At 42.5% G+C, this 23,814-nt stretch overlaps 1 protein-coding gene across 2 annotated transcripts in view; it reads right to left on the minus strand.

The window, feature by feature from the left end:
* The window catches only part of BMP3 (bone morphogenetic protein 3), a 31,321-nt gene extending 10,337 nt beyond the window's left edge, over positions 1–20,984 (minus strand). Inside the window, exons 1-2 of one of the 2 annotated variants that reach the window (XM_086407549.1) lie at positions 20,656–20,984; positions 1,892–2,805 (exon numbers count right to left, since the gene is read on the minus strand). In XM_086407549.1, coding sequence (XP_086263675.1) covers positions 1,892–2,805; positions 20,656–20,977 — 1,236 coding nt within the window. In that variant the 5' untranslated portion in view covers positions 20,978–20,984. Of the gene's footprint in view, positions 1–1,891; positions 2,806–7,458; positions 7,614–20,655 lie in introns of those variants that run through there. The other variant, XM_086407550.1, reaches the window with a different exon arrangement.
* Positions 20,985–23,814: the final 2,830 nt, after the last annotated feature.

Here is a 23,814-nt window from a genome sequence, read left to right on the forward strand (position 1 = left end):
CCCTAGGCAATTTTCAGGTACCTGAAGGTTAAGAAACCCAGCTATGATCAAGCATGTACCCTTTAATCATCCTGTTACACTAACATACTTCTTTCCTTAAATTTATCTCTTCTATTCTTATCCCTCATGCGTTTTTAAATTGTTATTCTTTAGATCACTGAGGACTATGATGAAGATCTATGGAAACAGCAGCAAGGTTTTTGAACAGGAAAAACAAGCAGAGCCATTACAGATTGGAGAGGCAAATTGGGGTAATTATGGAGACCAACCCAGGTCAGCTAACTGACTGAATATGTCCATGTGATCATAGCTTTCTGGGTCCTAAAATCTGGAGTCAAGAGGAAAGAGGAAAACTTCCTCAGGCAACCTAGAAAAAAAAAATCACAGTTTAGGAGAGAGAGAGGAATTATTTGGAAAACTCAGAGACCCACTTAAAATCAGTCATCCCAGGTTTAGAGATATTTTGAATCCATTTCTGCCTCTCAGTGCCACACAGCAAGCCCCACTGTAGAGTAAAGATTCATTACTGCCTGTTATACTTGGCATCTTTTTTGGTGTGTTTTAAATGCTGTCCCAGTTTGATCAAGTTTCTATTGATCAATAAAATGTCCTTTATAATCTTTAAACAAGATAAGGCTATTTATATCATTATAAATGTCTACAATCCCTACTTTGTATTTGGGTTGACAAAACCTGGAATCCACAAGGTCTAGAAAATGTGGCAAGCTTGTTCTTCTGAGACATCCTAACAGGAAAATGGGATTTCAATCAAGTTCTTGGCCCTGAGGCTGATCTGGCCTTGCTTAGTTGACCTTCTGTCTTATGTGTGTGTTACCCTTAGCATTCCAGCGATCACAGGCCTGTAACATGAACATGCTCCTTTAAAGGCTTATAAGCACAAGTTCGTCACTCTTTGAGACAAAGGGTTTTTCTCCATTAACATACAATAGCAGAAGTTGATCCATGTCAAGTTTTGCAAAAAACTAAAACAAAACGAAACAAGCCACTCCTATTTATTCTCTGAATTCTATTGCCAGGATCACTTTTCACTGTACATCAGACTCAAATTGTTATGGGCTAAGAATGGAAGTGCAGCAATAAGCTTAACGAAGGTCAGGGGGGCACCAATATGTTTTATTAATTCTAAATTCAGAGTACAGTCACTTGGACTTGCTGTGCGAGACAGAAGTGGGGTTGGGGAGGCTTCTGAGAATATATTTGTCAGGAGGATACTGAGTACTGATAAGCTAAAGGTTCAGTCCCTATTGATTTTAGAAGAGACATGGATTAGCTCTTAGCAGTTAAAATGAGTCTTAGAAGTCGCCAGAGTCATTGTGCCCTATTCTGACTCCAGTTTTGATATTTATCAGGGAAGCAAATGAAATAAGCATCTGGTGGATTTCATGAGGCAAGTTTTCCTAGCCCAACCCTGATCCTAACCCCCGTGACGACAATTCATCTCACAAGAGACTATCAAAAATGTTCTGTATCAGGGCACCAATCCAATTAGTCCTTCCTTTTGCTCTCATGACATTCAGTCATTCCCTAAATACCCGCTGAAAGGTCAGCCTCTTACCACTGGGGGCTTCCTTGTTGTGGACAGGCATAAATTCACATGTGATCATGTAGCTGAACATGCACTTTGTTTGGAAGCAGTGCAAAAACATGTTTTATGCATACAATGTTTTCTCATATCCTTCTTCATACCAATATTGACTTCATATTACTTTAACAACCAGTAAAGAAAAACCAAACATAACCATGTTACCTATTACACTTTAGAATGCAATGAATAAAGGTCCAGATGGATTTTGGAAATGAAAACACACATTCAATTTGGGTCTTTCCACACTATGGAAATGGGAAGGACAGGACAAAAAACAATGGCTACCTTTGGCATGGGGAACTGGCACGCTCCGGAGCAGTAATAGGCATCGAAGGACTTGGGGGAAATAATCCATTCGCTCCAGCCAATATCTGCGAAGTCCACTTTAAGGTACCGTCTGGCACAATTCCGGGGTTCAATCCATTGCTTTCTTCTTGCCTTCTTCAGGGTCTGTTCATCAAACTGGAGCGTCTGACTCTTCTGCTGAGGTCCCTTCCTCTGTTTCTTTTTGTTCTTACTCTTATCAGGGGGCTGAGTCTGAAGAGTCTTGTAAGGCTTCCTCTCCTCCCATACTTCATCCTCCTTGTACTGATATTCTGCCCCAGGAAGCTCATTGTTCTGCAGAGGCAGAAGGACCCCCGTAGACCGCTTCCTTCTCCTCTGTTCAATAGAAGGGGCAGACCTACTCTGGCTGTCCAGTTTGGGCACAGCTCCAGTGGGGAAATTCCGGTGTCCTTGTAAGCTTGACACCACACTCTCCGGCTCAGAAATGGCAGCATCATTGGCATACACCAAGATATAAGGCTCAGGACTGGGTGTCATCTTCTTTGGCAGCTGGTGTCCTTTGGTAGTAATGTTAAATCCTATGAGAAACTCCTCATTTTCCTTGGCTTTCCTCAAAAGTTGGGTGATGTCTTTTGACAGCCAGGACACAAAGTCTCGATGAGGTTTCCCTCCATCTACCGAAAGATGACCCAGGAGTTGACTTTGGTTTCCACTGGATTTGAGGATCCATGCAGAGAGGTCAATCTGAATGTGTTTCCCCTGGGCATGATGTGAGCATTCCTGGGACACAGGACAACTCAGGCTTATATTTATCAGCTCTCTGATATAGAAATACAGTGTGGCAGATAAAATGTTTTCTGACTTAGTTAGAGAAGTCAGGTTAAAAATATGCAGTTCCTTGTTTTCAAGCATTCCTAGGAAGAAAAAAACAAAGGAAGTAAACAGAAGTAAACAGGACTCTCTACTTCACATCATATACAAAGATTAACTCAAAATGAATGAATGACCTAAATATAAGCACTAAAATCATAAAACTCTTAGAAGAAAACATAGTAAAATCTTCATGGCTTTGGATTTGATAGTTGGTTCTTACATATGACACTCAAAGTGCAAGTAAAAAAATAAAGAGAAATAAAAAATAGATAAATTGATAAAATAGATAAACTGGATAAAATTCATCAATATCTCAAATTATGTGCATCAAAAGATGTTATCAAGAAAGTTTGTATAACCTGCATAATGGAGAAAATATTTTCAAATCATATATAATATATGATAAAACCTAGGATCCAGGATGGGCTTTCCTGATAGGTCAGCTGGTAAAGAATCTGCTTGCAATGCGGGAAACCCCAGTTCGATTTCAGAGTTGGGAAGATCCCCTGGAGAAGGGATAGGCTACCCACTCCAGTATTCTTGGGCTTCCCTGGTGGCTCAGATGGTAAAGAATCTGCCTGTAATGCAGGAGACCGGGGTTTAATCCCTGCGTTGGGAAGATCCCCTGGAGGAGGGCCTGCAACCCACTCCTGTATTCTTGCCTGGAGAATCCTTATGGACAGAGAAGCCTGGCAGGCTACAGTCCATGGGGCCGCAGAGTTGGACGTGACTGAGTGACTAAGCACAGCATAGCACAGGATCCAGAATATAAAAATAACTCTTAAACCTCAACAACAAATAGACAAACAAACCAATAAAAAAAATAACCAAAGGATTCAAACAGACATTTCTCCAAAGACATACAAATAGCCAACAAGCACAGGAAAAAATGCTCAATATCATTAGTCATCAGAAAAATGTAAATCAAAGCCTCCATGAGGTACCATTTGACACTTATGATAATAAACAACAAAATTGTAAGTGTTCGGATGTGGAGAAATTGGAACAGTTTTACATTGCTGGTTGGAATGTAAAATGGTTCAGCTCTTGTGGGAAACAGTTTGACAATTCCTCAAAAAGTTAAACAGAGAAATGGCACATGATCCCACAATATTCCAGGTATAAACCCCAAAGAATTGAAAACAGGTATTCAAATAAGTACATGTACACACATGTTTATAACAGCACTACTCTCCATAATAGCCAAAAGGCAGAAAAATATCAATGTCCATCAATGGATTAATGGATAAATAAATGTGATATTATCTGCAAGGAGATCCAACCAGTCCATCCTAAAGGAAATCAGTTCTGAATATTCATTGGAAGGACTGATGTTGAAGCTGAAACTCCAATACCTTGGCCACCTGATGTGAAGAGCTGACTCATTTGAAAAGACCCTGATGCTGGGAAAGATTGAAGGCAGGAGGAGAAGGGAATGACAGAGGATGAGATGGTTGGATGGCATCACTGACTCAATGGACATGAATTTGAGTAAACTCCGGGAGTTAGTGATGGACAGGCAGGCCTGGTGTGTGCTGCAGTCCATGGGGTCACAAAGAGTGGGACACGACTGAAAACCTGAACTGAATTGTGATATAGTCATATAATGGAATATTATTCAGCCATAAAGAGGAATAAGGGGTTGATACATCATACAGTGTGGATGAACCTTGAAAATATTAACCTTGTGCTAAATGAAAGAAGTCAGACGTAAAGGTCTCATATTGTATGATTCCATTTATGTAAAATATCCCCAAAAGGTAAATCCACTGAGACAGAATGCAGACTGGTGTTTGCCAGGGGCTGAGAGGAGGGAGTAATGTGGAGAAAGTGCTCGATGGGTAGGGGGTTTTCCTTTGGGATAATAGAAATATTTTAGAACTGAATAAACTTGGTGATTGCCTAACATTGTGAAACTACCAAATGTTCCTGAGCTGTTTACTTAAAAATATCTCTGTTTAAGTTATGTAATTTCCACTTCAGCTAAACAAAAGATAACAGGAGTAATTTTACAAACTGGATAAAGATGAAAGCAAGGATCAGCCATATTTACTAATATTCTCTTTACTGAAATGCAAATCATAAAGTTAGTGGTATGAAAGCTGAGAGCTCTGACCTTTCTTAATGAGACTACCAAAAACTATTCCTATAAATTTGGTACAGTGTCATAATAGTGTCTTATCAGAAGCAGTGTCTAGCCTCCTGGTTACAAGCATTAGTGGAAGTAAATTCACGTTGAGTCAAGTTCTGGCTCAGCCACTTATTAACTATGTAACTGGAAAAGTTAGTGTTCTCATTCATTAAATGGAATAATAGTCCTATCATCAGAATTAAGGGCTTCCCAGATGGCAAGAGTGGTAAAGAACCTGCTTGCCAAAGCAGGAGATATAAGAGACGTAGGTTCAATCTCTGGGTTGGGAAGATATCCTGGAAGAGGGCATGGCAACTGACTCCAATATCCTTGCCTGGAGAATTCCTTGGACAGAGAAGTCTGGTGGGCTACAGTCCATAGGGTTGCAAAAGAGTCACATATGACTGAATCGAGTTAGCACACACTCAATCAGAATTAAGTGCTGCTGCTAAGTCACTTCAGTCATGTCCGACTCTGTGCAATCCCATAGATGACAGCCCACCAGGCTCCCCCATCCCTGGAATTCTCCAGGCAAGAACCCTGGAGTGGGTTGCCATTTCCTTCTCCAATGCATGAAAGTGAAAAAATAAAGTGAAGTCGCTCAGTTGTGTCCAACTCCTAGCGACCCCATGGACTGCAGCCTACCAGGCCCCTCTGTCCATGGGATTTTCCAGGCAAGAGTACTGGAGTGGGGTGTCATTGCCTTCTCCACAGAATTGAGATGTGTGTAAATCAAATCACAAAGGGTCCAGTAAGTGTTTCTTAAGTATAAATTATTATTATTATAAGTGCTGATATTAAGCATAAATTGGGGATTATACTTTCTATCTGCCTTACAAAATTAAGGGTGCAGGATGAGGGTGGGTAAGCAAGACCATATAGCTCTATCTTCAGATAGTGTATCTGAAAAAATTAAGTCACGCATTTGAAGTGTCATGAAGATAATGCTGTTTGTGGAGCTTGTCTAAAGTTTATGGGATTAGGGGCTTCCCTGGTGGTCCAGTGGTTAAGAATCTGCCTTGCAATGCAGGGGAGATGGGTTCGATCCCTTGTCAGGGAACTAAGAATGCCACATGCCATGGAGCAACTAAGCCTGCACTCTGTTAACTACTGAGCAACCTGTGCTCTGGAGCCCTAGAGCTGCAAGGAAAAATCCTACATGATACAATGAAGATCCTTCGAGCTCAACTAAGACCTGATGCAGCCAAATACATAAATACATTTTAATACAATAAAAAATAAAGTTTATGATATCACATGAATTTAAGAGGGGAATTGCTTCTCTAGAGCTTGATGAAATTATTGAAACTAGGCAACTGTATTTCCAATTTTTCAAATGCAGAAACGAGGAGTAACAGAAGGGGTGACTGATTAGCAGGGGCAGAAGCTGGTTCCTGCTCTTGAGATCATCTCATGAGCTAATAGTAAGGCTGAGGTTACACTCAAGATTCCCCAGTCCTGGGATGGGCACCAGAGCTTGAACCCTCTTCCAAACACTTGTTTCATACATAGATTTGTTCTGGAAGCATACAAGCAATTTTGAAATTATGTTATTGATCAGAAACATATTTCAGTAAAAACAAAACATTTTAGCAAGATGGGAAATTTAAAATGAGTTCACTGAGTCCCCAAGTACAGGGGAAGTTCATTTGGGACACATATTTCACTCCTTTCTAACACCGTGTAAAGGAAAAGGGGGAAACTGCCATTTGTGAAGGTTTGTATAGTCCATGAAAAAGTTGCAAGTGAAGTTGTTCAGTTGTGTCTGACTCTTTGGGACCCCACGGACTGTAGCCTATGAGACTCCTCCATCCATGGGATTTTCCAGACAAGAATACTGGAGTGGGTTGCCATTTCCTTCTTCAGTGAGATCAGGATAATATTTTATAGACTTTTATTACAAAGCCAAGGCATCAGGCTTGTTCAGATTCTAGCTCTGATTCATATCAGTTACCAGAGCATATACTTTTACCCAAATGAAAGTTAAAATGGAAGGAAAAGTATGTGGCAATCGGATGGTTGCCAAAGGAACACTCTGGAGTGCGGAAATGAACTCCAAGGGATGTGGGTGGTGGTGTCTTACTGGGGAAACCAGTCCTGCTTCTTTCCCCTACATTTGGCTTCAAACTATTTCCTTCTTACAAACACTTTGCGTCCTGCTGTTAACCAGTCTCCACTTTGGGTCTAACCTTTGATAAAATCTCATGAGTGTCTCATAATCTACCATATACCTCTTCTGATGGCTTTAATTTTAATTGATTGCCTTCCTTTGAAGTCAAAGCCCTATGGCCCAGGCTCAGCTCTACCACAGTGGCTCAGCAGGTAAAGAATCCGGCTGCCAAGGAAGGAGACAAGGGTTTGATCCTCAGATCGGGAAGATCTCTTGGAAAAGGAAATGGCAACCCACTTCAGTATTTTTGCCTGAAAAATCCCATGGACAGAGAAGCCTGGTGGGTTACAGTTCATGGGGTCATAAGAGTCAGACACGACTTAGTGATTAATCCACCACCAGCAGCTGTTCTCAGACAAATTATCTAAACTCTTCAAGCCTTAGTTTACTTACCTGTAAAATGAGCCCAGTAGTATCAGCAGAGATGCTCTGAGAATTAATTGAAAGAATGCAGGTAGTGTACACAGCACACAGGACAAAATTCAATGAATGTTAGCTAACTAGAACAGCCATGTCCAAGTAGGCACTTAAGTTTGAATTCAGATGTGCTGTAAGTATAAAACACATAGTTTTGAAGCCTTAGCACAAAAATGAGTATAAAATATCAAATGAATATTTTATATTGATTATGTGTTAAAATCATACCACTTGAAAACACTGGGCTAAATATTGTGATTATTGTGATTTATACCAAGAAATATATATTTGGTCTTTATCTTTCTTTCAGGGCCAGAATTCCTAAAACCTTTGGAATTGTCTAAGTGATGAGAGCCATAAAGTGTCCTTTCTATGCTAATGGGGTGGTTTTGGAGGCCAAATAATCTTGGCTTTCCAGGTAACTCAGTGGTAAAGAATCTGCCTGCCAATGCAGGTGACAGGGATTCCTGGATTGGGAAGATCCCATGGAGAAGGAAATGGCAACCCACTTTGTATTCTTGCCTGGGAAATCCCATGAACAGAGGCCTGGTGGGCTGCAGTCCATGGGGTCTCAAAGAGTCGGATAAAACTGAGCAACTGAGCGCCCACAACGAATGGGAGCTGGTTGCCTGGGAACTTAACCCTGTGATTAGGGGTTTGGCATTTTTCAGTCTCACCCTTAAGCCCAGATGTCTGGGTGGGAAGAGGAGCTGGAAATTAGTTACCAATGGCCAATGATTTAATCAGCCATGACTATATAGTGAGGCCTCCATACAAATCAAAAAAAACAAAAAAACAAAAAAACCCTTAAAACACAAGGTTTGGAGAGCTTGGGGGTTGGTGAATATGTGGAGACTGGGGAGAGTGACGCTCCTGGTGACAGCAAGGAATCCCCAAGCCCTTCCCCTACCTTGCCCTTTGCATCTTTTACAGCCCTGGCTGTTCCTGAGTTGTATCCTAAAGTAGGAATGTAGTGAGTAACTGCATTTCCTGAGTTATGTGAACCACTCCAGCAAATTAATCAAACCCAAGGAAGAGGTTGTGGGAACATCCAATCTGTAGTCATAAGCACAGGTAGGTCATAAGCACAGGAAGGTCATAAGCACAGGAAACCATCTGGGTTTGGGACTGGCATCTGAAGTGGAGGACAGTCTTGTAGGACTGAGCCCTTTATCTATGGAATATGGATGCTTTCTTTAGGTAGATAGTGTCAGAATTCGGTTGAATTCTCAGACACCCTGTTGGTGTTTGAGTATTGCTTGCTGGTGTGGGTGCAGAACATTTAAAATATAATATATTATAGAAAGTAATCTCACCCTTTGCTTTTCATATTTTTAATGAGGCTACTAAAACTTTTAAATTGCATACATGGCTCACATTCGTGGTTCAAAGTAACTTTCTCCTGGACAGTGGAATGACCACCATTTTTGTGGTCACGTGGTTCAAAAGGAAAGAAAAAAAGGCATTTTTTTCCCCAAATGCAGGGAAGAATTAGGAATTTGCTAAACATGAACATGCAAACCAAAATGTAAGTTGGGCAAGAGATTATTTTCTTGGAAAGCAACACACCTTCCTTTATTCAGGACATATTTCTGTGCTTAGTCACTCAGTCTTGTCCCATTCTTTGTGACCCCATGGACTGCAGCCTGGCAGGCTCCTCTGTCTATGGGAATTTCCAGGCAAGAACACTGGAGTGGGTTGCCATTTTCTTCTCCGGGGATCTCCCTGACCCAGAGATCAAACCATCTCTCCTGCGTTGGCAGGCAGATTCTTTACCAAGGCACGCTGCTGCTGCTGCTAAATTGCTTCCGTTGTGTCCGACTCAGCCCACCAGGCTCCTCCGTCCCTGGGATTCTCCAGGCAAGAACACTGGAGTGGGTTGCCATTTCCTTCTCCAATGCATGAAAGTGAAAAGTGAAAGGGAAGTTGCTCAGTCGCGTCCAACTCTTCATGACCCCATGGACTGCAGCCTACCAGGCTCCTCCGTCCATGGGATTTTCCAGGCAAGAGTACTGGAGTGGGGTGCCATTGCCTTCTCTGGCTAAGGCACAGGGAAGCCCAAATCAACTGTACTTTGGGGAAAAAGAAAAAAAGAATGAGGGTAAAAGGGATTGTTGGGGAGGCGATAAGAGGAGCACACTGTAGTTGTCAGTGATGCTGGATATCTGGAAGCTTTTGTATAAGCAATATTTCCAATGTTTTAAATGGAGATTTATAAAAAAAAAAATCCCAAATTAACCTAGTTATTCGAAGTCCTTACAGATGTCTCAGCTGCTTAAATTCAGAAAAGGAATAGACAGGGACTCCCCTGGTGGTCCAATGGTTAAGAATTTGCCTTCCTTTAAAAAAAAATAAAGAAGACTCTGCCTTTCAATGCAGGGGACGTGGGTTCCATCCCTGGTAGGGGCGCTACCACATGCTGCAGGGCAACTAAAGCTTCACACCGCTAGAGACCTCCTGTGCAAGTATTTTTTTAAAGAATTTAAATTTTAAATTTTATTAATTAATTAAATTTATTATTTAATTTAAATTTAATTTAAATTAATTAAAATTTAAATTTTAAAAAATTTTTTTAAAAGAAAAGGAATGGCCAATTGACATTTAGCTCCTAACTTACAGCATTATATGACCCCTGGCACGCAAAGCCTTTGCCATTCCCACCCAGGTGAAGGAATACATTACCTCTGCCTGCCCTAGATTTCCCTCCTCCCCACCTTTTTTAAAACAATAAGTCTCCACCATTTCACAAACCATTCCTTGATTTCTTTAACCCATACTTTATTTTTGTCTTCCCTGAATTTAAAGCATTTCATTTCCATACAAGTCAATGCTCTGTTCCCCAAAACAAGTCAACAAATACTCTCCTGCAGGATGAAATATATGCTAATAGTATCTGTTCCATTACTCGCATGCCTTTTTTGATTTTATATTAACTGTTCAAAAAAGTATCTTTTCCTATACTTAAGGAGTTTTCCAATAGCCTTCTCTCTCTTTACTGTGCAAAGCACAGATTTGTCTGTGAAAAAGATATCTATGTTGGCATATCAGTGAATGGAAAATGCTTTCCTGTTCACTTTTTCCATTCTTCTGAAATATTCTGATATTAACCTATTTGGAATCAATGAATCTGAAAATTGAGGCATACTTTCTGATTACTAAGAGCAAAATATAATAATAATATTATTAAAAGCAATGGCAAGTGTTATCAGGTTACAGAACAAAGGTTTATGTATTTTCAGGATGCACTTTGTAGTCTTCAGGTACTAGAGAGCATTAACTGTGTGCCACACAATTCAATCATATCTACAATTGCATGCTTATTCTGGGTGCTCTAACTTTAACTAGTTTATTAAAATAAAAGAAAGTAGCTAGGAAAGTAACCTAGATGTTGGTCTTAAAGTTATTTCTTACGCATTTGAGTTACAGAATACCTGCTCTGGAGGAAAGAAAAACAAAACAAAACAAAAAACCCAAAAAACGTTAACCAATGACTTAAGAATTGTTTACAAATACTCGAGGGGCCGTAGAGAGATCAGGGTTTTTCTTGTCAGTGTCAAAGATGAGAATTAGGTCTAAAGGTGATAGCTGAATGGAGGCAGAATCCAGGTCAAGGTAAATAATGACTGTCTAAGTGTGTAGCCTGATGATGAGACCCTTCTATGGGGTCAGGCAGACAGAAGAGAGACGACCATAATTCAAGACTTACCAAAGGATCTCTTTATAGTAGGGAAGGTGTGAAAGGTGAACTAGATAACCTCTCAGATCTCCTGCAAGGAACTATAATCGGCTTTAATTTCAGCTCTTTCCAAGGTACTGTTTTTAGATGTCAAAATGTAACTACCAATAGGTGGTGCTGTTTTCTTACTGTTTGCTGAGCACTAGCATTGGCAACCCACTCGTGTTCTTGCCTGGAGAATCCCAGGGACGGGGGAGCCTGGTGGGCTGCCCTCTATGGGGTCGTACAGACTCGGACATGACTGAAGAAACTTAGCAGCAGCAGCATTCATTGTAGAGGGCTTCCCCCAAGGCTCAGCAGTAAAGAATCTGCCTGCAGTGTAGGAGATGCAGGAGACTTGGGTTCAATCCCTGGATCGAGAGATCTCCTAGAGGAGGGTGTAGCAACCCACTCCAGTATTCTTGCCTGGAGAATCTCATGGACAGAGGAGCCTGGCGGGCTATAATCCATAGAGTTGCAGAGTTGGACACAACTGAAGCGACTCAGCATGCATGCATACACATTCATTGTAGAAATAAGAAAATGAAGGGCCTTAAAAGTCAGCCAGCCAGTGAGCATTGATTTTGGAGAGGAACCCAGGTCTTCTGTTACCTACATAAAAAAATTTTTTTTGGGGGGGGTGGGTCTGGTTATCAGATAAAGGCAGAACATCTATTTGTTTTCTTCTGAAAAGAAAGCACCTGCTCCTCAAGAAACCCAGGACTCTGCAAAGAAAGTAAGACCTGGGACCAGCCCTACTATTGTTAACAGTTCAGTTCCTCTCAGGGAGGAGTCGAGGCGGGGCCCGGGGAGTGGGGAGTGGGAGGTCACCTTCGTGCTGGCCCACACAGAATGTTTTCAAAGGGAAATAGAACGTACAATGGAAAGCTTTCTATGTAAAGTCTGATTTTAAAACAAATAGACTAAATGAAATCTTGATGATTAGTTAAATCCCCAGGAAGCAGCGAAAACATTTTAGTCATACAGAAAATATGTAACTAAGAACAACTCTTTTTTTTCCATCCCTTTCTCCAAACAAAGCACAGCTGCTAGAAATGCCGGGGTGCCTAGGACAGGGCCATATATGCTCATAGTCACGGGCTGAATACTCTCTGCTGATTATGGCGCCAAGGCTACAGTTCCTCTATGCCACCTTCAGTTTCCAGGCATCAAGAGATGGAGAGCTTCTAAATAGAACACAGTCAGAATGTTGTTTTTCTTGCAGAGTTCCAGTCAAATGACTGAGTTTTATGGGATCTCAAAACAACCATCCTCTATGTCCAAAGTAAAACATGGCCAAAGATGATATAATGTATGTTTTTCTAGAACAACAAAATGTTCACTAATCAAGTTTATCTACTCTCAGCCTCCACCCAAGGGCATTCCTAGACTGTGAGCTCTCAGAGGGTAGACCCATGTCCAGATAAATCTTTGAACTCCTAGCACTTTGCGTGGTCTGGAGCATTGATATCCTGAAAAATATTTTAAAATATTTAACAATGAATGAGCCACTGTTCAAACTTACCAGATTCTTGAGTGTTTCCTACTTCACAACAAAGTGAAAAAAATTTTAAGCTCCCAAAGCAAAAGGCCTTCTGGGCAATAAGTATCCTATGGAGTTTCATTTCATCAGGAGAAAAACATTACTAGAACAGTGTATAAAGTAGAAAGGCTTTGTCCCACATCTTCATGGTAAAATGTCTCGGGGAAACTCTTAAACTGAAATTTCTTTCAATTATTTTTAAAGCATCTGTTGCCTGGCTGATAGCTTTTCTACTATCTTCTCTTACCTAGTCCCCTGAACACCTAATTCAGCTCAACTGAATTATTTCCCGAGCGCCTACTGTGTGGCCACCTATGCCAGGCCCTCAGAATACAAGCTTGAAATGAAATATGCTATTTGCTCTCCAGAAACTTGATCCCTGCCCTATCACCTATTTTCTAGCAAACCTATTAGGCCCCGAACTCTGCAGCTGGGAAAGAAGGGTTAGACGTCTTTATTAACTTACTTTTGAACTCCTCCCCAGGGTAAAGCTGTCATAAAAACATTAATATACCATCCAAAGTGAAAGAAACTTACCCTTATATAAATTAATAAACCATTTGTCCAGGGAAAGACCCACTAAAACGGCCAGATGAGACCAGAACTAGGAGGTTAATCAATCTTGAATTTCAGACGCCTGTTATAAGATAGTCAACACTCCAGGGATGTTGAGTTTAGAGCAGTGTCTCAGACAGGTGTCAGAATCACCTTACTGGCTTCTGAAAACTGAGGCTTCTGTGCCCACCCTCAGAGTGCGATTCAGATGGTCTGGGTGGGCTGGAGGATTTCTAACAATTTCCCTGGGTGATGTTGATGCTGCTAACCCAGGGACCATACTTGGAGAAAAACTAACTTCAAGAAATCACTATAAAGAGGTGCAACTCTGCTCCATGCAGCCACCAAGGTCAGGACAGAAACAGTAATTTCTTGAATGGAAATTTGGCATAGATTGTATTACAAGAGGACTACGGCCTCTTCATGCTTACATTGCTATCCAGATATATCCTCTGCGCCACAAACAACTGCGTGGTATTACTGTGTTAGGTATGTTTAAGGTTTTGTGGGGAGCGAGAGAAAGACAGTATCTCAAAGTATCAAGACAATCTCATTTACATGGGACTTCCAAATGCATTTTTGCATTTGATTTTTTCAACTACATTTCACCATCTTTCTGAGACTAGCACAGTAGGTATGAGTTAACCCATTTGATAGGCCTGGAAATATTAGATGACTTTATTAATTAACAATGCAGCCAAGATCTCTTAATGCTCTTAATCCTAGATTCTCTAGGAATCTCTTCTCTTCTTGAAAACCATTTATCTTAACCCATACCTAAGTGCAGCAATTATACTCCATTCAGTCTTTAGATTAATTCCATGCAATTAAATTAAAATTTTCTTGGCCGAAAAAGCAAATAAGTTCGTGTTGGGCCTCAGTAGTTTTAACTTTAAATCAGAGGACTGGGCAGAGAATCTCTCATTATTAAAGCTATTGGATACAATCATTTTATAAATGGAACATTTAACATTTACTCACTATAATATTTAAAGTCATACTTAATATTTACTCCCTCAGGAAAGTAAGAACATATTGAAGTCAGAAATATAGTAGGATCAGTTTGTCCAAACACTTTATTAATAATGCCCAAGCAAAACCAAGGCATTGCATTATTGTGGTTCTACTGCCAAGAAACAATAGATCGTAAAGGAAGGTAGATCACTGAAGGATCCAATAAAACACAGGGTCAATTGGCTTTATGACTTACATGTGGACGTTTTAGACAAATAAAGAGACATCCACGCCTTTAATAATATCATCCCTGAAAATGTGTGTTGCCAAGAGCGCTTTAGGTACCAATATCCTAGGACACAACCACTACTAACATATTACGAGACTAGTGGCTTTATGGATTTCTAAGTATAGCCCATAGGTGAGGGCTCTTTGGTCACAATGTCATAGTTTACTACAGTCCAAAGTAGATATTACCTTGGTAAACTTGTGTCACTTGATTAATACTATGTCACTGTGTCCATTACAAAACTCTATTTTCATGGGTTAGGAACATAATCATAAAAATTCACTCTGAATTGAAACTCGGCATAGGAAATTTCAAATAGAAACTATTTATGAAGCCAAACTTCTTTCCATCATATCACTGAAATAAAGTTACCAAGATCCTGATTACTGTGCTATGCTTGCTAAATCGCTTCAGTCATGTCCGAGACTTTGTGTGACCCCATGGACTATACCCTGATAGGCTCCTGTGCCCGTGGGATTCTCCAGGTAAGAATACTGGAGTGGGTTGCCATGCCTTTCTCCAGGGCACCTTCCAGACCCAAGGATTGAACCTGTGGCTCTCATATCTCCTGTTTGGCAGGTGGCTTCCCTGGTAGCTCAGGCGGTAAAGCGTCTGCCTACAATGCGGGAGAGCCGGTTCAATCCCTGGGTTGGGAAGATCCCCTGGAGAAGGAAATGGCAACCCATTCCAGTATTCTTGCCTGGAAAATCCCATGGACTGAGGAGCCTGGTAGGCTACAGTCCATGGGGTTGCAAAGAGTTGGACATGACTGAGCAACTTCCCTTTCACTTTTCACTTTCATGAATTGGAGAAGGAAATGGCAACCCGCTCGTGTTCTTGCCTGGAGAATCCCAGGGACAGGGGAGCCTGGTGGGCTGCCATCTATGGGGTCATACAGAGTCGGACACAACTGAAGTGACTTAGCAGCAGCAGCAATGCCATCTGGGAAACCTAGGATATACAAATTTAATGGATGGGAAAACCTTCAAAATTTTAGGAGAAAAGTTCTGATGTTGGGGCAGAAAAATCCTGAATAGCATATACAAAATTGCTCAATAATTTTCATTAGGCTTTTTGATAGGTATGAGTTTTATTATATCTAATAAATACAACAAACAATGGGATTATATAAGGGCTTTAACAGGTATCTATAACCAAGGGATTGATGATGATAAAACATTAACAAAATGATAAGTATGATCTCTAGTGAATTTTTCCACAAATAAAGAAGGCTTTCTTCTAAAAGAATAATAACAGATTGATGTAAAATAATAAATACTAATCCTATAGAAGAAAATAATGGAGAATTCATAAAAATCGGCAAAATAAAATTTAATGACAGAGGCTCTAAAATTACATCCAGAGAAATTTAAAACATGAAATCAGGAAGATGGTCCAGTTGGCCCTTGGTATTCTCAGAGAACTGGTTGCAGGACCCTTGCAGATACCAAAATCCACAGATGTTTAAGTCCCTAAAATTAAATGGCATTGTATCTGCATATAATCTACATACATGCTCCTGTATACATTAAATCATCTCTAGAGTATTTATTATTCAGCAAAATCAAGTTCTGCTTTTGAGAAATTCCTGAAGTTTTTCCCTGTGAATATTTTTAATCTGTAGTTGGATCCCTGGTACCCAGGGATATGGAGGGCTAACTATACAATGCCAACTGGACTCAAGTCCAAAAACTAACAGTGTAAGTAAATATCCTGAGTAAACAAATGAGAAATGAGATAGTGTTCAGTCATAAGATTCACTTGAATTTTGCGTATCTTCTTTCTTGAGAAATTAGGAAGAATCTGAACCAGTGTTTCCCCAGATAGATGTCTCAGAACCACAATTCTCTAAAGTACTCTCATGAGGAGAAAGTGATCCACTCTTTAGAGGGTTCACGAGCTTTTTAAAGGCCCTGAAAGGTCCCAAAGTAAACTGATAACTTTTCCCAAACTTACTTGATCATGGAATGCAATTTTATGTAACATCTTTCAACGACTTTTAAATACCCTCTTTTACAAAATCTTCTCCTAGAAAATCAGATAAGATGATTAGAAATTTTGAGATGAGCTCAGTATGTTTGAAAACTTGTCTGGCAAATATATCATGATGTCCATTTCTTCTTCCATTTAAATAAAGGGTTGGGCTTGCTTTCTTTATAGCCTCTTTCAAACATGAAACTGTATAATTCCAAAACGTTTAAGATCAGGTCTGACATTCACGTCTCTAGCTAATTTTTAGAAAAACCTGAACTGGGTCAATCAAATGCTTATAAACTTCCACCACTTAGATAAAATGTCTGTAACCCTTTTAATATATTCTCAATTATGTACATAGTTTTAATGTACAAATATTCCCTGAGTGAATTATCTACTTAGGGGACTTTTTTCATTGATCCTCATGTTCTCCTGGTCTCTCTGAGTGTGTCTAACCATACTAAAGAGATAAATTTAAATTATTTTTAATGTAACAGTCTTTTTCTTTTCCATTAGCATAGATAATCTAGAATTCATGGCATTATGGATTTTTAAATGTCAGAGATTGTAAAGCTGTCTTGATTGTTACAGTAAAAACTTCATTAAGGGCTATCATGTATTCAAAGTAGAGTGTAATTCAAAGCAGCTGCACATCCAGTTCTCCCTCTCCAGATGTACTATTGTTCTCTGAATAAAAACATCAGATAATCTAAGTATTCTTTAATTTCTAGGTGCCAGAAATTTCTAGGTAACTCTGTTTTAATAATGTTGTAATAGCCCCTTGCCATCAAACCCACCAACAATGATGCTTCCCCACCCCCAGTCCATGCATTTTACAAAACTGACTCCTATTAGAACGATTGTTCAGCCCATCACTACATCCTTTCTAAAGCCTTATATTTTAGCCTTGCACTTCAGAAACATGTCACATTTTAATTCTTCATTTTTAAAGATTTTTGGTTACAGTAGGAAAGACTCTCTTCTTTCTCACTGAAGGAAAATATTCACTTTGGGGTCTGACTTTTCTCAACTTTCTTTTCCTTCTGTCTATAAAGTCTGTGTCATTTTTCTTGAAAGGTGACATAAATCCACTGAAATGCAATCTTTTGTAGTTATATGTCATAAATTAAAATAATGATAGTTTCCTAATAAGAACAGCTGTGCGTTAATCACTTTCCCTAAAGAGGTTAAATTTATGATTAAGAAAAATAAGATTAAGTGACTATGGAAATGATGAGAAACTAATGAACACAAAGTATGTATCTTCAAGGATCAAGCCAGGAGAAAACCTCATGCAAAATATTCTTCTTTCATTACATAGAAGCCAAGGACAACTTCAACTAAGACGAAAATAAAAGCTGATTTCATGTCCCTCTTGTCTTCCTTCGAGATGGTGTGTTTTTCTAAAGCCAAACTTCTCTGTCATCAATAATTTTGTAAATTACCTTTTACAAAGGGAAAGATAAAACCTATCTTTATATAAACACTTACACACCACAAAAAGACGTATGAGTGCTCCAAACTTATGGTTTTGGCACACCAACTGCATAGCATTGAGGGAGGAGAAAGGGGTTAGCAGAAAGTGTATTTAGGATGAATGCCACCCACCATCAAGTAATGGTTTAAGTAGAAGGTAATCAGAGGGAGACCACAGCAGCTAAATTTCAACCAAAGATATTCTAGGTTTAGAACAATAAATAATTTTAATCAGGTATGTTCCAAGGAGCAAAGAGGACTCTAAGGCTATAACTCAGCCTGAATAAGCACGGGGAAAGTGTGCCGAATCAGCAGCCACTCCATAGACAACAGCACACACCTGACCTTCCATTAAAATCTGTAACATCGTTGGTCCAGAGAAGCACATATGTTTGTGAAACCTCAACACTGTGAACTGGAAAACATATCTAATTTATTAAAGCAGACAGCATCTTTCACCTACGTTAGAACGCATGTCACAAGATGAAGGGTGTTAGGGAAATGCTGATACATATAAAGGAGAGAGACACACGAAAGCCTTAGCACCTTCCTGGAGTTGGGCCTTATTAAAACCAGAACTGCTTTTAATAAGGTCTTTTTAGTGTGTTAGTAACTAAACTCTTGGAAGGAGTCCAACATGAACCACCTCTCCAGGAGTTTCCAGTATAGTAACAGGACACTTCAGCTTCCACAAAAACCAGTGTCTACATTTGATAAATAAGTCATTAAGACAGTCTCTAGGATGCTAAAGGAATTACTTTTCTTATCAGGGCGCACAGCCTTGTATATATGCTTTCAGCTGCAATTCATCATTTCAAGGGAACTTATGGCCTCCGTATCAGAGTTTATCATTTGATGGTCTAAGACTACAGAGAGGCTGATAAGGGACACTCTGAAATTATAATGCATAGAGTGAGCTGAAGCCAAAGAGTAAATGGGGCCTGAGATATTCAAATCCTTATCCATCTCTCACTCACGGTTCCCTCAGTCTAAAACAAACATACAAAAACACTATAGAATAGGTGTGAATGAATCAAACTCACATGCCACCTCCAAACCTTGTGATTCATACTAAAAATCTGTGATTCCAAAAATACTATTCATCTCTTGGGTGCCTTGGAGACTCCCTAGGAATATTACCAAGAAAATGCAGATAGAGGTAAGAATGATTAGATTATCTTCACTATTGCCACCTGCCTTGCCCACCCAACTTCTCTGGTTTCTTCCACACTGTTTTTTCATGGAGCTCTGCCCTTGGAGTTGCACTGAACAGGCCAGTCACTGGTGTGGTCAGCTGTCAGGACAGCCTTCTCCAGGGGCTGACACACCAAGAGTAGGCTTCTCTTTCCTTAGCAGAGGCCACCTCCTTATAGATCATGCTCGTGGTTTTCAGAAAAAAGCGAAATCTGATTCAGCTCAGGCTCCAGCTAGAGACTTCTGCATTAGAAAGCATAATTCACATTTATTGTAAATGTCATCAAGGCTAGGTGCTCTAGAGTGTATTTACACTGTCAGCCTAGGGCTTTCCTTGATGAATGCTTTCGTGGTGTTCCTCTTTTCCAGGAGTCCTACGTATCAAAGCTTTGGGAGATGTCTTTCTAGTGATTCTGACAGAATTGAGAGCATCAGGCATGGCCTCCTAACTTGAAGATTCTTGGCTATTTTTCAATTCTTGGCTATGGTTCACTGAGGACAGGCTTTGCAGTTACATTTCCCTTCATCGTGAATGCAGTGAACAAAAAAGCCGGGTGCATCCTCAAAGCATATAAACCGAGTTAGCGTCCAGGAAACTTTCCCTCAAGCTGTTAGCACAGGGGAGGCAGGCTGTTAGCATAAGTTATTCGCTTCACCACAGGGGCCAGGAGAAACCTTGTTAAGCCATGAATTTCAGCCCACAGTGATCTGTGTGTTGAAAATGGGATGAGCAAATTTTCATCGGCAGATTCCAAGAGGTGTTTACATCCACCGGCTGCTCGCCTCCGTCCCAACTCCTCCCAGGGTGGGTGGTACAGTCCCCTGTTTGCCCAGATGGGTTTTAAATAATCGAAACACCCGAGCACCTGGTTTAGTCTGCGTTGTTTGCCACCAAGGGACTATCAAGTAGAAAGTGTCAAATATAAACACAGAGGACGCCAGTTAAGAGAAGGTGGAAGGTCTGGAGAAGCGACTGTCTTAAAGGGCTAAGGGGAAGGCATCTAGTTCAAGTGTGACTTTTCTCTCTCGTGCCCTGGGGTTGGCATAAAATAACATCTGCCTCTAGGTAAACACGGCTATAGCCCTGTCCAAGGCAATTTCCGCTGACCGACTTAAACGTCGGCATAGGTTGCCCCAGAGGAGCCCCAGACACCCAGGGCAAGAGGACCCCCCTGGACAGGGTCGGGGGCAGCCCGGTTTCCTGCGCTTCCTTCTTCCAGCCGACCCGGTTCAGGTCTCGGCGCCCTTCTCTCCCACTTCTCCCTCTCCGTTCAGACTCTAGAATTGGGCTGATTCTTACTTAGGTCACGGATGGAATGCGGGATGTGACGGCACCGAGGGGCTGAGGGGAGGGTGAGCTGCAGGGCGAGGGAGCGTCTCTAGGTAACGCGGGGGGCAAACGAGGAAGCCGTGGGGGGGTGTCCCGGGAGACCCCTGGGACGGGATCGCGGAAAGGGGGCGCCCGGCACTCACCTGCGGCTCCGGCTCGAAAGCTGCGAACCGTGTTGCCCTCGCGCAGCGGCTCGGGGCGCAAAGACGGCGAGCCCCGCTCCGAGTTCCCGGGCGTCCGCGCCTCCTCCGTTCGGCCGCCGCTGTACCTGTCGTAGAGCCGCAGCATGTGCTCCGACACCTGGTCGAGGGGCTGCAGCGGGGATTCGGGGCCGCCACCTGCCGCGCGGTCGGCCGGCACAGCCACGCGGAGCTCCGGGAAGGGCTGTCTGAGTCTCTGTCCCTGCGCCAGGCTCACACACAAGCAGCTCAGCCACAGATGGAGCAGCCCGCGCGCCCCGGCCATCGCGAGGTCCGCTCCGCTGCTGCGTCCTGGGAGAAGGAGGGGAGGTCCCTCCGAGGCGCGGACCGTGTGCCTCCGAGGTCCCTCCGGCGGCGGAGCCGAGGGTGGAAACTCTCAACTAGCTGGGGCGAGGGCGCCCGGAGCCCGGACGCTGCCCGAGCAGGACCACGATGGGCCCCACTCTTGGCGCCGGCCGATCGCGGGCCGGCAGGTGGGCTCTTCCCCGGCGGCCGCGCGGACCTCACCCGCGCAGGGCGCTGCCGGCGCCGTCTCCCCTCGGACTCCCAGCCAGAGCTGAAGTCGCGGCGTGTGTGGCTGGCGTGTTTTCTGATCTATCTGTACCCTCCCTCCCCGCTTTATTCTCGGGAACACCCGGCCGAAGCGGGCGCGCAGGGCACCGTGACTTAGCGCTGCGTCGGGCGAGAAGCCGGAGCCAGGCGAGCGGAGCGCGGACCGAAGGGCGCTCACTCGTCTTTTGCAAGGATTGGAGCAGCCGCGGTGCGGCCGGTCCGAGTTTTGAGTGTTTGCGTGTGTGTGTGTGTGTACGTGTGCGCGTGTGCGTGTGTGTGGTGTGCAACAGAAGGAGGGGGGAAGAGGGGGAAAGAGAGAGAGGGAGAGAGAGACAGACTCGGTTCCCTGGCTGATCTGTACCGTCCGCAGCCAATCTCGCGCTCTCCCTCGCCCTGGAAGGCAGCAGGGACCGCGCTCTACCCCCGAGAGAAGGGAAGGGGGAAGTAGCCAGTTAGCCAGCAGGGGGAGGGCGAGAAGAGGAAGTAGAGGTGGGGTTGGTAGAGGGGAGGAAGTGGGGGAAGGAGAAGGTTCAGGAAGAAAGAAAGGGTAGGAGGCACGGGGTATTATTATTTTTTAATCTCTTCAGGAACATTGGCTATGTCCCTGCCAGCAAGAAGGGAGAGGAAAAATAAACTTCCTGGATTCTTTCTCCTCTGATTCCAATCAAAATCAAGTCGTGAACAGAAAATACCAACCTCAGTTCCTTTCCTGGGCCTCTGGGGATCAGGTGGCGGACCACGCACCTGCACCTGTGCGGGTTGCCAGCTTCCCCAGGCTCCCCGAGAGCTTACCAGTCAAAGCTCCTTCTCTTCTGCATCTTCCCTTTGCACCTCCTCCACTCTCCACCCAGTCCCCCGGTTCCCAGGAAATAAATATGCGCCAAATCGACTCAGTCCCATCTTAAAACAAATAAACAAGCAAACACCCTGCAAACACCCCCCAACCCCCGCCACATTCCCCCTCAAGAGGATTCTCTGCAGGATTGTGGGTGGTGGTGAAACAGAAGGATTTCTGGGAGAGGCTGAAATCCAGAGCGGACTTTCAGAGTTGCTAATCATGCCTTAGTTACTCACTGTTCTTTTGATATCAAGTGTGCTATCTTGAAACAACTTTTGCAGTAAAGCCCATTTTACAGATGAGGAAACTGAGGCAAACACTCTCCCAGATGGCAGAGCTGAGCTCCTAACTCAGGGAATCTGATTCCTGAGCTCAAGCCTTTAATCATCTCATTATCAGAAATGAAGCTAGCATTTAAAGTGAAGCTTCAGTGTGACAATTCATGTAAATATTCTTAGCAGAGGCTTCCCAGGTGGTGCTAGCTGAAGAGAACCCGGCTGCTAATAATGCAGGAGACATAAATGACTTGGGTTTGATTCCTGGAATCTGGAAAATCCTCTGGAAAAGGGGACGGCAACCCAATACTGGACAAGAACTCCAGTATTCTTGTCTGGAGAATCCCATGGAGAATCCCATGGAGCCTGGCAGGCTGCAGTCCATGGGCTTGCAGAGAATCGTACTTGATTGAAGCGACTTAACAGGCTGGCACATTTTTAGCACAGTGCCTGGCCTGGTGCAGTAAAGACTTCAGTAAACGTCAGTTGCAACTTATCTGTTCCCTCAATGGGAGCAGAGTAGAGTTTATGAAAAAGAATACAGGCTGTAGTATCACAGTGGGCTTCCAAATCTCCATTTCTTCTTTGAAGGTGAATAAGGACATGTCCCTTTCAGAGTTTTGCTTGGATGACAATAGAAGACAGGGTTAAAGTGACTGGCACCCTGGCTAGCTTTCAGTGGAGACTCAATCTCTTTTTATCCCAAATTCATCCCAAATGCAGACGACATCCTCCCCATTCAGTCACTTCTCAACCCACTGCGGTTTGGATTTTGCCCTTGGCCACCCCTGGAACTGTTCTGCAGATAATAACACATATTTTAGGGGTGGTTGTGAGGATTAAGTGAGATCATGTGTGTGATCTTTGCCTGGCATCAAGAACATAATAGCTTTTGTGATTAATAATGAAGACCCAATTGCAAAATTCAATAGGCCCTGGAAATTCGCTCCCTTTTTGGTTTTTCCCTGTGAATCTTTGGTTCTTTCCCCTGCTTTTTGCTCTCTCTCAGTTCTGTGAGCTGTCTGCTCTTTCTTGGCCTGCCTTCAGTGTTTCTCACATCTTTATAACCTACCCAGGGAGGATACCTAATGAAGAAAAAAATCTGCTTTGGTGATCTCCTCTGAGCTTTGAATACATAGTTCTGGGTCTCTCCCAGCCCCAGTCTGCATTGCTGAAATTTCGCCTTCCAGCCTTTTGAAACCATCCCCAAGACTTCCCTTCTTTTAGCTCTGGTGCATAGCTCTGATGCATAGCTCCATAGGACTTCCCTGGTGGGTCAGAAGGTAAGGAGTCTGCATAGCTCCATTGCTACTTCTGCTGCTTTATACTTGACACAGTTCTTCATTTGTAGAAGCTGTGCTATGACTGCTAGGGTTGACCACGTGTCTTCAATGCCTATCCTTATTTCTTCCTAGATGTACTTTCTCTTCTTCATGC

The sequence above is a fragment of the Bos grunniens genome, chromosome 6 (assembly GCF_055505025.1).
Source record: "Bos grunniens cultivar Pamir isolate PY7600 chromosome 6, Bosgru_T2T1.0, whole genome shotgun sequence".
NCBI classification, from domain to species: Eukaryota; Metazoa; Chordata; class Mammalia; order Artiodactyla; family Bovidae; genus Bos; species Bos grunniens.